Source organism: Eulemur rufifrons, chromosome 24 (assembly GCF_041146395.1).
Source record: "Eulemur rufifrons isolate Redbay chromosome 24, OSU_ERuf_1, whole genome shotgun sequence".
Classification (NCBI taxonomy): Eukaryota; Metazoa; Chordata; class Mammalia; order Primates; family Lemuridae; genus Eulemur; species Eulemur rufifrons.
In genome coordinates, this window is record NC_091006.1 from 7,077,635 (window position 1) to 7,089,860 (window position 12,226).

General features: G+C 53.0%; 1 protein-coding gene across 1 annotated transcript in view; it reads right to left on the reverse strand.

Moving 5' to 3' along the window:
* Positions 1-12,226, reverse strand: part of FCGBP (Fc gamma binding protein) — a 35,514-nt gene that overhangs the window by 18,981 nt on the left and 4,307 nt on the right. The window contains exons 3-6 of the mRNA XM_069456893.1: positions 11,608-11,951; positions 6,700-7,270; positions 4,047-4,651; positions 1,414-1,981 (exon numbers count right to left, since the gene is read on the reverse strand). Of these exons, the coding sequence (XP_069312994.1) occupies positions 1,414-1,981; positions 4,047-4,651; positions 6,700-7,270; positions 11,608-11,951 (2,088 nt within the window). The remainder of the gene's footprint in view (positions 1-1,413; positions 1,982-4,046; positions 4,652-6,699; positions 7,271-11,607; positions 11,952-12,226) is intronic.

Sequence of the window (12,226 nt, forward strand, 5' to 3'; positions counted from 1 at the left end):
ACTGACTTTATTCCAGTTGGTTAGAGGATGTTGGTATGTGGCACATACTTCAAACACACATATGCGTGTGCGTCTGTGTGTGTGTGATCTCTGCAATGTATTTGTGAATGTGGTACTTTTAGCTTCTTCCCTCTAGAGTAGTAATTAAAATATTTAGCCAGTGCTATAAAGTGGAAAAAACGAAACAAAATAAAACCTTCCCACTCCACTCCCCAAACTCTAGTCACTCCAGTCTGTAAAAACAGAAAACAAAAAGACTAAAACTGAACCAAATCAAGCCTCTCTCTGTACTGTCCAATACGGCAGCCACTAGCTGCTTGAGGTCATTTAAATGTAAGTTAATTACAATGAAATCAAATTGAAGCTTTAGTTCCTCGATCACACTAGATTCAAACAAACTGGAAAAACACTATTTTTTAGACAACTGGGGAAATTTGAACCCAGGCTGGGTTTTAGATGATGTTAAGGAATTAGTGTTATTTTTGTTACTGGTAATAACAGCATGTGGTCACGTTTCTTAAAAGCTGTTTTCTGTTACTGAATAACAGATGCTTACTAAAGTAGTTATGGGAAGACTCATGTGTCTAGAATTTGCTTTAAAATATTCCACAAAAAAAGGGAGAAGTGGAGTGGAAGGTGGGGGAACTCAGAATGGTAAAATATCCATAATTGTCAAAGTCTGTGCTGGGTACAGGCCTCCATCTGCGTATCTGAGCCCTCATGAGCCAGTCTTCTAGAACTTCCAAGGGGTGCAAGGACAACAGTAGTTTTAAGGAAATAAGAGATTCTCAATTTCGACAGAGGCCACAGAGCATGATAATAAACATGCCAAACTCAGGAGCCAGCCTGCTCTAATCACTCCACTTGCTGTGTGACCTCAGGCTAGTTACTTAACATTTCTGTGGATCAGTTTCCCCATCTTGTAAAATGGGAATAGGAATGTTCCTGCCTCACAGGGTGGTTTTGAGGGTTCAATGAGAAACCCTCAGAACAGGACCTGCCCAGTGGGAAGCGTGACACACAAGCACTAGCTGTCATTTTGTGTGTCCTTTCTGAGTGAGGTAGGCCAGATGGGGACCAAGAAGAACTGGAGAGGGGACAGACTGCTTCTAAATGCAGCACTGCTGCTCATCTCTGAATGACAGCTGCCACGTGGAAATCAGACCTGGGGCCACGAGATGTGCTCAGTCATTTAACAAATATTGACTGCATCTGTGACTTTCTAATTGTCATGATCCCAGGCATGTAACTGAGCCTTTCTGAACCTCAGTTTCCTTATCTGTTGAATGGGTATAACCACAGTCCCTACCCTACCTCATAGGGCTGTTATAAGGATTAAATAAATTAATGATGTTCATACATTAACGAATATACATAAGGCCGAGCCCCCCAGTTGCCACTCTCGGTACTCACGGCAAAGTTCCTCACTCCTCCAGGGGTGAACGATGGCCCCGGCAGCCTGGCAAGCAGCAGCATATGTGGCCAACGCATCACACAGTGGCTGAGACTGGCCTGGCACCAGGCAGCGGTCATAGACGCAATCGCGCACAGCACCCTGGGGGTCCAGTGTCTTGTGGCACTCCCGGAAGGGCCCCTTGGTGTCAGCAAGGATCCCACACTCAGTCTTGTTCTGCAGCTGCTGGGCCACCAGGGAGTCCAGTTGGGGACAGTCACCTGGTTCAGCTGCTCCACAGCCGGGCCTCGTCTCCTCCTGCCAGCTGTTGCCAAAGGCCAGTGCACTGGCAGCTTGGTCCCCATCCCGAAGAGCCAAGTCGTCACTTGGGTCCCCATTGAAGTTCCCGCAGAGTCCACACAGGGCCTTAGCATAGCTGCTGGGCACGGTGGCAGTCACTCGGGCATTCCAGTTGTAAGTGACAGTCAGGCCAAAGTCCGTGCGCACGACAGCATCATTGCCCTGGCGGAACACCTGCACCTGCCCGTCTGCTGCGCTGAAGGGCAGGTGCTTAAGGACGCCGTCCACCTGGGTAGAGACGCAGGAGGGCCAAGTGGCAGGGTGTTCATGGCTCTGCGCCCAGCCCTCCCTCCAGCTACTCTGACCCCCTTGCTACTCTCTTGAACACATCATGCTCAGCCCCACCTCAGGGCCTTTGCACTTGCCATGCCCTCCTTCTGGAATACCGCCCATCACTCTTCACCTGGCCACTCCCACCTCATGTTTTAGGTGTCAGCTTTGATCCAAACCCCTTACGATGGCCTAAAAGGCCCTAAATGGTCCAAGCCCCACTACTCTCCCAGTAACATCCCACTCCCCGTCCCTGCAACTCCAGCCATGTGGGTGCCCTGAACTCACCATACTCAGCCCAGCCCCAGGGCCATTGCACCTGCTATACCCACTGCTTGCAACACTCCCACCCTCTTCCACCTCCCTATTGCCTGGCTGCCTGCCCTGCATCCTTCACATCTCAGCCAAAATCGAACCTCTCTATTCACCAGGGCCTACTTGTCCCTACTTTTCTGACCTCACGGCCTACCCACCACTCTATTGTGTCTCCCCAACTTCAGTCTCTCAGGTGCATCCTCGCTGGCCTCCATGCTGTTCTCCTGTGCTCCCCAAGCTCAGTCCAGCCTCACTCTTTGCACCTGCTGTTCCCCCTGCCTAGGAAACACCACTCTTCACCTGGTGGTCTCCTCCTCATCCTGCAGGTCTCAGCTAAAACCAAAAGGTAGCTGAACCCTGCCTCATCTCCCACCTCACTCTGCCCTTGGTCCCTCCACTCCAGCCCCCGTGGCCTCCTTGCTGTTCCCAACACCTTGGCTTATTCTTGCCCCAGGACCTTTGCACATGCTGTCCCTGCTTCCTGGAACACTCTGCCAGTCACTTCTCTCCCTATCTGCTCCATCTCTTCCTTCAGGAGAGGCACTCGAGTATAACGGTCAAGAGTATGGACTTTGGAGCCAGATGGCCTGGCTTCAAGCCTGCTCTGCTAGTCACTAGCTTTGTGACTTTGAGTAGGTGACTGCTGAGCCTCTCTGTGCTTTGGTTTCCTCACCTAATATGAGCTACTTCACAGGGGTGTCGCGAAGATTAAATGAGTTAATATATCAAGCATTTAGACACTGAAGTAACTTAATATATATTGGTTACTATTATTCAAGCCTCAGCTTAAAAGTCATCTCAGAGAAGTGGGAACATAAGATTAATAATCATGTTCTCTGTTTATCTAGAGGCTTCTCTGTGCCAAATGCTGGGCTTTATGGGCAGAATTTCATTCATTGTAAGGTGGTGTGAGGGTTACAAGTTAGGATGTGTGACGGGTTTAGTGCAGTGCCCGGCACACGGAAAGTTCTCTCGGTCTCCCATTTCCAATCCCTCCCTCCCTCCCCAGGGCCTGGGCCACTGCCCGAAACTGCTCAATAACACTCATTGGCCGTTGCTGTGAATCGCCCAAAACCCCCTTTTCTCCATTTTTATTTTATTGTATTTAAGGAAAATCAGTGGTTCTTGACTCTGTGGTGGACCCTCTGAGAACCCTCTGCCCAGAAATCGGTGGCCACGTAGGCTCACCAGTGAGCCCACCACCTCCCCCACCCTGGTCTGAGAAGCTGGTGAGGATCTCTGTTATTCTGTACACGCCCCCGCAGTACCTAACATTTCACATACCACCTGACATGTCGCCTTGCTCTCTGAAAGTTCACTGTCCCCCAGAAAATGCACAAATCTGCAATTTCAAGGGCTCATAACAATAAAAATAATAGCAGCCCACACGGACTGAACATTTGTTCAGCACCAAGGCCGCTTTCAAATGCCCTACGGTGTTAGCTCAGCAAATCCCGCAACCACTCTGGGAAGTGCTTCCCACCCAGGGGGCAGCCTCTGATTACTCCCTTTGACAAAAGGCAAAATGGAGGCTGTGAGAGACAATGTCACAGAGCAAAGACAGCAGCGCCACCCAGCTTGAGGGCCCGTGTCTTAACCTCTGGCCACAAGATCTAACAGACGCTCAGCTCAGCCCCAGCCAGGATCCAGAGCTGCTGCGAGGGGATTTCTTGCCCTTCCACCCAGCCCTGGGCGCCGCGACACTCACCAGGACTTGCCCCTGGTACTCGCGGCGCACGGCCACCTTCACCCCGCGGGCCTCCACCCGCACGGCGCGCGTGTAGCTCACGGTCTGGGAGCCGCGATGCTCGTTCTCCACCAGCACTCGGAACGTGGGCAGCTCCGCGTCCTGGCCGCAGGAGCCGACCAGCAGGTACGTGCAGGTGCCCATGAAGTCGAAGCGCCGGCCGTCGAAGCTCAAGTAATGCGGGTCCCCGGACGCCTGGCAGCTCGCGAAATTGTCGGGGTAGCAACCTAGGAGGCCGTTCTGGACGCTGCAGCGTTCGCCCGCCGGGCAGCCCTGCGTGTCGCGGCAGCTCACCTGCTGGGTGGTGCCGTTGCAGGTGCAGCGCCGCTGGCACAGCTGGTTCTCCCACACCTCCTGGCCCGGCGCGAGCGGGAGGCCCTGGAAGACGCAGCCGCAAGACGAGGCCAGCACGCACTGGTCGCCGCTGGCCAGGAAGCCCGGGAGACACACACAGCCCTCGACGCACGGGCGCCCCGAGCAGTTGGACGGCGCTGCCTCCGCGTTGCAGGAGGCCGGGCAGGCGGGGCCGCAGAGCTCGTAGCGGCTGTTGGCCGGGCAGGACAGGGCTGCGGGCGGGAGACAGCAGGTCAGGCCAGAGCAGCAGGGGCCCTGTAGGGGCGCCCTGACGGGAAGGGCGCCCAGGACTTCCCTACCCAAATCCTGCTCCTCCCGCAGAGCTCGCCAGCTCAGTTAATGGCACTTCCATGCTTCTGGGACTCAGGCCCTGAACATCAGAGATGCAGTTAACCCCCACCCCCATTCACTAAACAAGCAATCTGTCAGTAAACCCTGTGAGCTCCATATCCAAAATCTACCCAGAATCCACCTCCTGATCCTACACACCGCAGAGGCCTCCTGCCTGGTCCTCCACCCTGCTCCCGTCCTGCCCCAGTCTGTTGCTCACACCAGCCAGAGGGATCTGTGATCACCTGGGTCACATCAGGTCCTTCCCCCTCCCAGAGCCCTCCCGTGGCTCCATCTCACTTGGGTAAAAACCAGACTCTTGCCCGTGGCCTGTGAGGCCCTGCGCCATCCTGCCCCATCAGCTCTCTGCCCTCATCTCCTCTCACTCCCCCTGCGGCTCACTCTGCCCCAGCCCCAGCCACCTCCTCCTCCCCCATCCTCACACTCTCACCTCGGGGCCTTTGCACTGGCTGTTCCCTCTGCCTGTATTGCCTTTTCCTCAGAAAGGCAGTGTAGCACAGGATAAAGAGAAAGGCTTCTGGAGCCCACACCGCCTGGGTTCAAATCCCAGTTCTCCCCTTCTTAACTCTATGATCACGAGCAAATGACTCCAGTCTCCCTGTGACTCAATTTCCCCATCAGTAAAATGGGATAATATAGCACAGATCTCGCAGGGCTGTTGTGAGGATTAGATGAGTGAATCTACACAGAAATGCTCTGTGAACATCATTGTTAGTATTTAGCTGACTCCGTTGTCTGACCCTGGTCTTGGCTCCAATGTTACCTGCTTGGAAAGGCCTTACCTGACCGCTCTCTTCACGAGCTTCTGAGTCACTTTTATTACATGAACTTTATTTCTTTAGCTCTCTGAGAAAACATTTCATAGTTTCTCTCCCCCCTAGGATATAAATTCTGTGGCCGGGGTGGGGTGGGGTGGAGGGACACCTGGTTTGTCTCAATCGCTGTTGAATCTTCAGCACCAAGGACAGGGCCTGGCACCGGGCAGATGCTCAGGAAATACTGCAGAAATGAATGAGTGCATGGATGCTGCCTGGTCCCCTTTTTGTGCCAGGCATTGGGGAAATCAGGGTAGGGGGCTTCCTGGGCACTGGGGACACAGCAGTGACCAAGACAAACTCCAAATGACCTTTGTGCTCCTGCATATTTACTTCCCCTCCGGAGTCCCTGTCTCCAGCCCTGGGCCTGAGCTTGGTTGCCTCCTCCTCCTTCCCCCCCCCCCATCATTTTTGCTTCGTGAACTTTCTCCAGGAGCCTACAAGGGCAGGAACAAGTCTGTGTTAGTCCTCACTGTGTCCTCAACATCACCAGCATGGCATGGGGCCAAGTGGGGGTTCAAGGAATGCTCACTGAGTGAATGGTTAAGTGGATGGATGTCTGGCTAAAGAGCTTAAACTTTGTCCAGCAGGTGATAATACAGCACAAGGAGTCACGGGAGAGTTACAAGCAAAGGGAGTGATGTTGGCATTTCTTGGCTACTTCCAACCCCTTCTACAGGTTTCAGATCAGACACCCCTTTCTCTAGAAAATGCTCCCTGACCCTCTCCTCCCCAGGCTGGGTCAGGAACCTTCTCTGGTCTGCTATAGCCCCCTTGAACTTTCCCCATCCTTCCCTGACCCCTTTGCCCTGTCCCCCAGCCTGTCCCCATTCCTCTGCCTGTACCCCATCCTGCCCCAAGCCCTCTGCCTGTGCCCCCATCCCAGCCCTGACCCATCAGACTGTCACTGTTTATTGATATGTCTGCCCCAACCTTAGGCTCACTGTGGGCACAGCCTGGCTGTCTTGGCCATCGCTGGGTCCTTGGCACTGCCCAGCACCAAGCTGAGCCACAGGTGCTCAGACATTGAGAGATGCAAGGGGCCCTCTGCCCCTCACCATGTGCTCCCAGCCCCCACCCAGGGCATCACTCACGGCAGTTTGCTGGTGACCTCCAGTCCCCGACAGAGATGCCAAGCTCCACACAGGCCTGGGCGTAGGCACTGAGGCTACGGCACAGGCTGAGCCGCTCTCCGCCCGTCACACACAGGTCGTATACACACTCCTTCACGAAGGTCTTGGGGTCCAAGGTATCATGGCAGACAGCAAAGGGGCCATCAAGCCGGGTCAGCATGCCGCAGAGTTTGTCACCCTCATAGTGCTGGGCCTGGCCTGGGGTGCAGGAGGGACAGTTGTTCTGGCAGCCATCTTCACATAAGTAGTCCCCGTCATCCAGCTTCCAGCTACTGGCAAAGTCAATGACGTTAGGAGCCTGCTCCCAGTCGGGTGTGAAGAAGTCGTCATCGGGGTTGCCATTATAGTTGCCACACAGCCCGCACACCTGGTCTTGGAAGTTCTCGGGCAAGGTCAGTACCAGCTGGCAGTCCCAGTTGTAAGTGACCACCAGTCCAAAGTCCAGCTCCACCACAGCCCGTGTCCCGCTCTTGTACACACGCAGGCGACCCTTGCTCAGGGAGACTGGCAAGCGTGAGCGCTGGTTGTCAATCTGCAGAGTGGGTGGGAAGGGGCGGTCAGGCCCCTGTGTGGTCTGCCCTCCAGCCCTCACCTCCCCCCCTTGCTCCCCTGCTCTGGCTGCACTGGAACTCCTTCCTTCTGCTACTGCCACCGTCCGAGCTCCTGCCGTTCCCATGGCCTGAACCGGCTTTCCCCCAGATGGGAACATGGCTCACTCCCATACCTCCTATAAAATACTTGCTCAAATGACACTGATGCAGCGAGGCCGTCCCTAACTGCCATGTTTTAAATGGCAACCCCTCCTTACTCCCTACTCTCCTTCCCTGCTTTACTTTTTCCCCGTGGCCTCTAGCCTTCTACAATATAATTGGCAAATGAATCATGTTTATCTTCTGTTTTTTTTGTTTTTTGTTGAGACAGAGTCTCACTTTGTTGCCCAGGCTAGAGTGAGTGCCGTGGCGTCAGCTTAGCTCACAGCAACCTCAAACTCCTGAGCTCAAGCGATCCTACTGCCTCAGCCTCCCGAGTAGCTGGGACTACAGGCATGCGCCACTATGCCCGGCTAATTTTTTCTATATAGATTTTTAGTTGTCCATATAATGTCTTCCTATTTTTAGTAGAGACGGGGTCTCACTCTTGCTCAGGCTGGTCTCGAACCCCTGACCTCGAGCGATCCACCCGCCTCGGCCTCCCAGAGTGCTAGGATTACAGGCGTGAGCCACCGCGCCCGGCCCATGTTTATCTTCTGTCTGACTCCACCAGAATGTCTGCTCCACCAAGAAAAGGGTTTTTGTTTGCTTTGATCACTGCTTTATCTCCAGTGCCTGGAACAGTGCTTGGTAGACTCACAGGCCCTCAATAAATAAATGAAGTCATTGCTGCCTTAAATAAACATCCACTGGGCACTCAGTCTGCTCCTGGCCCTGGGCTGGAAGATCCTGGGGATACAGTGGTGACCAAGAGAGCCCCAGGCCCCAACCTCATGGGGCTCCAGGCTGGGAGAGACACACCCGTCAGCAGACAGTGGCCGCTCAGAGTGCTCAGGGCTGAGATGGGAGAAGCACACGCAGAAGGGTCAGGCCTAGGATTGGGAAGGGGTGGCACAGGTTGAGGGGTCAGGGCTGGGCTAATGGGCTAAGGGGAGACAGGTGGCTGTGAGAGCCTAGAAAAGGAGCCAGACCCAACCTTACTGGTCAGGGAAGGCTTCCCAGAGGAAGGCACAGCTGAGGTGATCCTTGAAGGACCAGTAAGAGACAGCCAGGAAACCCAGGAGGGGGAGCGTATACCTGAGCAAATGTCCTGAGTGCAGAGAGATCCTGGCCCATCCGTCTGGCTTGGTATTATGGACTGAATCTTTGTGCCCCCCACAAACATATGTTGAAATCCCAGCCCCCAATGTGATGGTGTTAGGAGGTGGTGCCTTTGGGAGGTGATTAGGTCATGAGTGTGGCGCCCTTATGAATGGGACTATGGCCCTTATAACAGCAGCCCCAGAGAGCTCTCTTGCCCTCTTTCCACTGTGTGAGGGTACAATGAGAACTTGGTGGTCTGCAACGTGGAAGAGCGCCCTCACTCGAGCCTGCCCATGTTGGCACTCTGATCTTGGACTTCTAGTCTCCAGAACTGTAAGAGAGAAAGTTCTGCCATTTATAAGCCACCCAGGACTTGGTACTTTGTTATAGGAGCCTGAACTAAGACATAAGGAGTGTGTCTCTCTGTGCCCCGGGCAACTCTTTCTCTTACTCTTTCCTTGCATATTCTCTGAGCCGTGCCAGAGCTGAGACCTGAAGGTGGAGTCTTAGCCAAGAGAATGGGATGTGAAAAAAGGAGCAACAGCCAGAGAGGACAGCACGGAGGGAAGACAGAGCATCCACTCACCCGGGTGCTCAGCAAAGGCGCCCTGAGTCCTGCTGTATGTCCTGCTCTGTGCCAGGCAGTGCAGGGGGCACTGCAGTGACAGAGACAGCCTGCAGCCCCCATGCTCAAGGCTCCGAGTCCAGGATGGCTGTTCACACCTGCCTCTCTCTTAAGACCAGTGATCTCTGAACTTGTGCTCATTCCCTCTAGAGCTCAAGAACACCTACTTTCATCCAGCTAGTTAGTCGTCTCTCAGATTTACCTGCACACCCACCAACTGAGGGAGGTGCAAGAATATTCACTTCAATATTGTTTGTAATAGTGCACAATATGTCTGTCCCCAGGGGGCCAGTTAAATGAACTAGGGACATCCATCCAATGGAGAACTGTGCAGCTGTATGAAAGAATCTTCCTTACAGAAGCCCTAAATGAATATTCAATAAATCAATCAAATAGTTCTGGGTGGGGCATGTGGGGGAGGGGAGCAGATGAAGACGGGAGTGGAAACCAGACCTTTCATAATATGCCCTTTTTATTCTGAGCTACGTGAATGCTTTTCCTATTTAAAAAAGTTGGCCGGGCGCGGTGGCTCACGCCTGTAATCCTAGCACTCTGGGAGGCCGAGGCGGGTGGATCGCTCGAGGTCAGGAGTTCGAGACCAGCCTGAGCAAGAGCGAGACCCCGTCTCTACTAAAAATAGAAAGAAATTATATGGACAACTAAAAATCTATATAGAAAAAATTAGCCGGGCATAGTGGCGCATGCCTGTAGTCCCAGCTACTCGGGAGGCTGAGGCAGTAGGATCACTTAAGCCCAGGAGTTTGAGGTTGCTGTGAGCTAGGCTGACGCCACGGCACTCACTCTAGCCTGGGCAACAAAGTGAGACTCTGTCTCAACAAAAAAAAAAAATAAAAAAAAATAAAAATAAAAGTAATTGCACAACACGGAAGAATCTCAAAAACACTATGCTGAGCAAAAAGAAACCTTACACATGGGCTTCTTACTCTATATGATTCCATTAATATGATGTTCTTGAATAGGCAAAAATAATCTATGGTGGAAAAAAAAAATCAGAACCGTGATTGCCTCCGGGGGTGGGCTGGTTGGGGATTGTTGCAAAGGGGCATGAAGGAATCTTCCAAGGCGATGAAAATACTCTATGTCTTCATGAAGGATTTGGCTACACAGTTGTCAAAAATCAGGGAACTGTGCTGATTTGTGAATTTTACTATGTGTAAATTTTATCTCAACTATAAGCAAAAAAAGTGTAAAAATATTGTATTCTAGTTAATGACGCACATGTTGGAGTCTTTTGAGGGAAGTGTACTGCTGTCTGGAACTTACTTTGTTTTTTTTTTTTGTTTTTTTTTTTTTTTTTTGAGACAGAGTCTCGCTCTGTTGCCCGGGCTAGAGTGAGTGCCGTGGCGTCAGCCTAGCTCACAGCAACCTCAAACTCCTGGGCTTAAGCGATCCTACGGCCTCAGCCTCCCAAGTAGCTGGGACTACAGGCATGTGCCACCATGCCCGGCTAATTTTTTTCTATATATATTTTTAGTTGTCCATATAATTTCTTTCTATTTTTAGTAGAGACGGGGTCTCGCTCTTGGTCAGGCTGGTCTCGAACTCCTGACCTCCAGCGATCCACCCGCCTCGGCCTCCCAGAGTGCTAGGATTACAGGCGTGAGCCACCGCGCCCGGCCTGGAACTTACTTTGAAGCACGTAAAATATGCTTCAGCGGACAGATGGATGAACGGATGGATGGATGTGTGATAAGTCCAGAACAGTAAGATGTTTAGAATTTAGGTGACTGGCGTATGAGCGTTCACTGTGCAATGATTTCAACGGTTCTGGATGCTTTAACATTTTCATAATAAAATGGTGGGAAAAGGGGAAGTAATTGCTCTAGGCTGTTATTCGGGTGAGTAGTAACTATTTCTAGAGGCAGAATGGCCTTTGGATTAAGAAGAGGGACACAGCCTGCCTGTGTCCCCAGCCCCACCTCTTACTTGCTGTGAGTCCTGGGAAAGTCACTGGCCTCTGTCAACTTCAGTTTCCTCATCTGAATGTGTGCATAGTAATGCCCACCCTGCAGAGCTGCTGTGCGCCCTAAATGCAAAGCAAAGTGCCAAGAAACACCTGGCAAAGGGGGAAGTGCTCACTGAGTTTCGTGGTTTCATCACTTAAATACCTCATTGTTGTACATTTTAGTTTCTTTTCCTGTCTTCCTTTTTTTTTTTTTTCCTACTGTAAACCATGTTGGCACACACTTCCCCCCACCCCAACCATCTCTCTGAGCAAATTTAAAGTTTCTAGAAGCGGAATTGCTGGAGGACAGGGTTTTAAGGTCCTGCCACTGATTTTCAAATGCCCCTTCCGCAGCCTCCTGCCGCCGCCGCCCACTTCTCTAAACCTTCCGCCCTGTTGCAAAGGGCTCGGGTTTGGGGTTTGACACCCGGGCCTTTGACTGGAGGCTCGTCGGGATGTAAAACCCAAAGCCTCAAGACACTCACCCGGGCGAAGCCAACTTCCCCGCGGGCCAGCGACACGGAGTGGCTGTAGGCGCGCACGGTCACCAAGCCCACGTAGGAGACGCGGCGGCTGCTCCGGTGCTCGTTCTTGGCTTCCACGCTGAAGGCGGGCAGGGTGTCGTCCTCGCTGCACAGCTCGGCCATCGTGTACGTGCAGGTGCCCATCATGTCGTAGCGACGGCCGTCGAAGGTGGTGTAATGGGGGTCACCCTGGGCGCGGCAGACGCCCGTGGACTGCGCCACGCACTTGGGCTGCCCGCCCACCACCTGGCAGCGCTGCCCGGCTGCACACTGCACGCAGGTGGGCTCCGTGGGGGACAGCTGAGCTGGAGAGGCAAGGGGGGCGGCGAAAAGAGAGGGTCAGCAGTGTCCGCGGGGGCAGGAATCCTGGAGCTCTCCTGCCCTGGGAGTTTGGGACAGTTCGCTCACGATCGCCCATTTTAGAGGTGGGGAAACTGAGGTCTGGAACCTCGCAGGGAGAGAGCTGCTCCCGCCTCTCTGGAAACCCCAAGTTTTCTGATTCCTCAGTTTAACACAGCTCAGCTCAAAAGAATGGAATGTAGTGCAGGAGGATGGGCAGGAACTGCTGCGGAGACGTTAA